At 51.8% G+C, this 2,500-nt stretch overlaps 1 protein-coding gene across 1 annotated transcript in view; it reads left to right on the top strand.

Moving 5' to 3' along the window:
* LOC119580759 (nuclear pore complex protein DDB_G0274915-like) overlaps positions 1–2,500 on the top strand; it is a 25,981-nt gene that overhangs the window by 18,458 nt on the left and 5,023 nt on the right. The window contains exon 2 of the mRNA XM_037928861.1: positions 111–2,440. Coding sequence (XP_037784789.1) covers positions 111–2,440 — 2,330 coding nt within the window. The remainder of the gene's footprint in view (positions 1–110; positions 2,441–2,500) is intronic.

Below are 2,500 nucleotides of genomic sequence, written 5' to 3'. Positions count from 1 at the left end.
GCTTCATTTATACACCTGTTATTTTATTTACATTAAATTTGTTCCCAATGTGTGTATCTTATGCTTAGCTACTGCAATTGCATTTTGTTAACGTCATTCCAATCTTTCAGGCGGCGCTGATTGTGCTCCTGGCGGTGATAGGAACCGCCACGTCCGATAAGTTAGGTGGGCATCACCACCACTCCAGTCATCACAGCAGTCACCACGCCAGTCACCATGACAGTCATCACGGAAGCCACCAGCAGCAGTCTCCGTCACGCCAGAGGTCGTCGGGCTACACCTTCCCGCCGCCGCTGCCCTCTATGGCAGCAGCGGGCATGGTGGCTCCGCCGCCCGACTCCTCCGAGGAGGACTCCGGGTACGCCTATCCCGCTCCTGCCCGCTCGTTTGATCCTTCGGGTGGAGACGCCAACTCGCCCCCAAGCCCCTTCTACGAGCGTCCCAGCAACGTCCAATTCCGCTCAAGACGTCCTTCTCAGTCCTTCGGCCACGCGTCGCACCACGACGAGGAGTCCTCGGAAGAGAGGTCCGATTCCGCACTCAGTCTCCTCGGGGACTCGTTTGTAGGCTCTTCCGGAGGAACCTTCGGGTATTCCCTCCGTGTTCCCAAAAATCCTTTCGATAAATTTGCAGCTTTAAAGGATTCTTCTGATTCGTCTGAAGACAGTACCCTGGAAGCCGTGGGTGATGCGTTCACAGATTCGTCTGAGAAGACTGTTGGGTATTCTTATCCTGTGCCCGCAGTTCCCTTCGATGCCCTGGGAAACGACGATTCCTCGGAAGAGGATGATGCCATCGAGGCTGTGGGCGACGCTTTCATCGGTTCCTCTGAGAAAACTACTGGCTATAACTATCCTGTCCCAGCCATTCCCTTTGACGCCCTGGGAGACGAAGAAGATTCCTCCGAAGAAACTTCCGGCTATGCTTACCCTGTCCCGGCGCAGTCTTTCAGCGCATTTGGGTCAACAGGCTTAAGAGCTCCACAACCTCCAGGACGTTTGTATGCTGCTCCTTCGGACGATTCTTCTGAGGAACACCACTCCTCTTCAGAAGACCCTCGTGAAGCAGTAGGAGATTCCTTTATCAATTCCGCAGAGAAAACGACCGGGTACAACTACCCCGTGCCTCAGATTCCCTTTGACGCTCTTGGCGAGCAAGACGACTCCTCTGAGGAATCGGGTCCTCTAGAGGCTGTGGGAGACGCATTCATAGGTTCCTCTGAGAAGACTACTAGGTACAATTATCCCGTGCCTGAGATTCCTTTCGATGCTTTGGGAGATGAAGATTCCTCAGAAGAAGACTCAGGATATGCCTACCCTGTTCCATCAGAAGCTTTCAGTGCTTTTGGATCAAGCAGCCTAAGAGCTCCAGGGCTTAAATATTTACCTCCAACAGAGGAATCCTCTGAAGAAGAATCAGGATATGCCTATCCTGTCCCGGCCAAAGCCTTCAATGTCTTCGGATCAAGCAGCCTAAGAGCTCCGGGTCAACTCTACTCGGCTCCCTCAGATGACTCCTCTGAGGAGTCCTCCTCAGAAGACCCACGTGAAACTGTAGGGGATTCTTTTGTAGGTCCCTCGGAAAAGACTACAGGATACAACTACCCTGTGCCCCAGATTCCCTTCGATGCCCTTGGAGACGAAGACTCTTCTGAGGAGGCAGATCCTTTGGAGGCTATTGGGGATGCCTTTACAGATTCCTCTGAGAAAACTGTAGGTTATAATTATCCCGTTCCTAAAAATCCATTCAATGCTCTCGGAGACGAAGACAATTCATCTGAAGAGTCGGACCCCTTGGGAACCCTAGGGGACGCCTTTGTAGGTTCCTCAGAGAAAACTACAGGTTATAACTATCCTGTTCCTCAGATTCCCTTCGATGCCCTCGGAGATGAAGAGGATTCATCCGAAGAAACATTGGCTGTCCTTGGAGACGCCTTTGTAGGGTCCTCAGAAAAAACAACTGGCTATAATTACCCTGTTCCTAGCATTCCCTTCGACGCTTTAGGAGAACAGGAAGACTCTTCTGAAGAGTCTGAGTTGGAAGCTGTCGGAGATGCCTTTATTGGCTCCTCGGAAAAAACTGTAGGCTACAATTACCCTGTTCCTGCCATTCCTTTTGATGCCCTGGGAGACGAGGAAGAGGACGACTCCTCCGAGGAAATCTCAGGGTACTCCTACCGCGTACCAGCAGAAGAATTCAATGCCTTGGGATCAACAAGCCTGAAGGCTCCCAGCACTGAATACTTCCTGCCAGACACTTCGGTCTTTTCGACCACTTCCGTGGGCACTCGGCCAAGGAACAGGCCTCACAACACAGGCAGTGGCAACGCTCCTACCTTCTTTGCACCTGTAGAATCTCGGCCACGGGTTTCCAATGCATACCTGCCACCAACTACCCAGGCTCCTCCAAGAAGGACCTATCTAGCGCCAAGCACACCGAGGTGAGTTGGGACGAACAGAAGTATAAAGTCAGAACTGTAGATATTGTTATTGCTATCATT

Source organism: Penaeus monodon, chromosome 14 (assembly GCF_015228065.2).
Source record: "Penaeus monodon isolate SGIC_2016 chromosome 14, NSTDA_Pmon_1, whole genome shotgun sequence".
NCBI classification, from domain to species: Eukaryota; Metazoa; Arthropoda; class Malacostraca; order Decapoda; family Penaeidae; genus Penaeus; species Penaeus monodon.
Note: the sequence above shows the minus strand (reverse complement) of the source record. Positions and strands in the feature narration are given on the sequence as shown.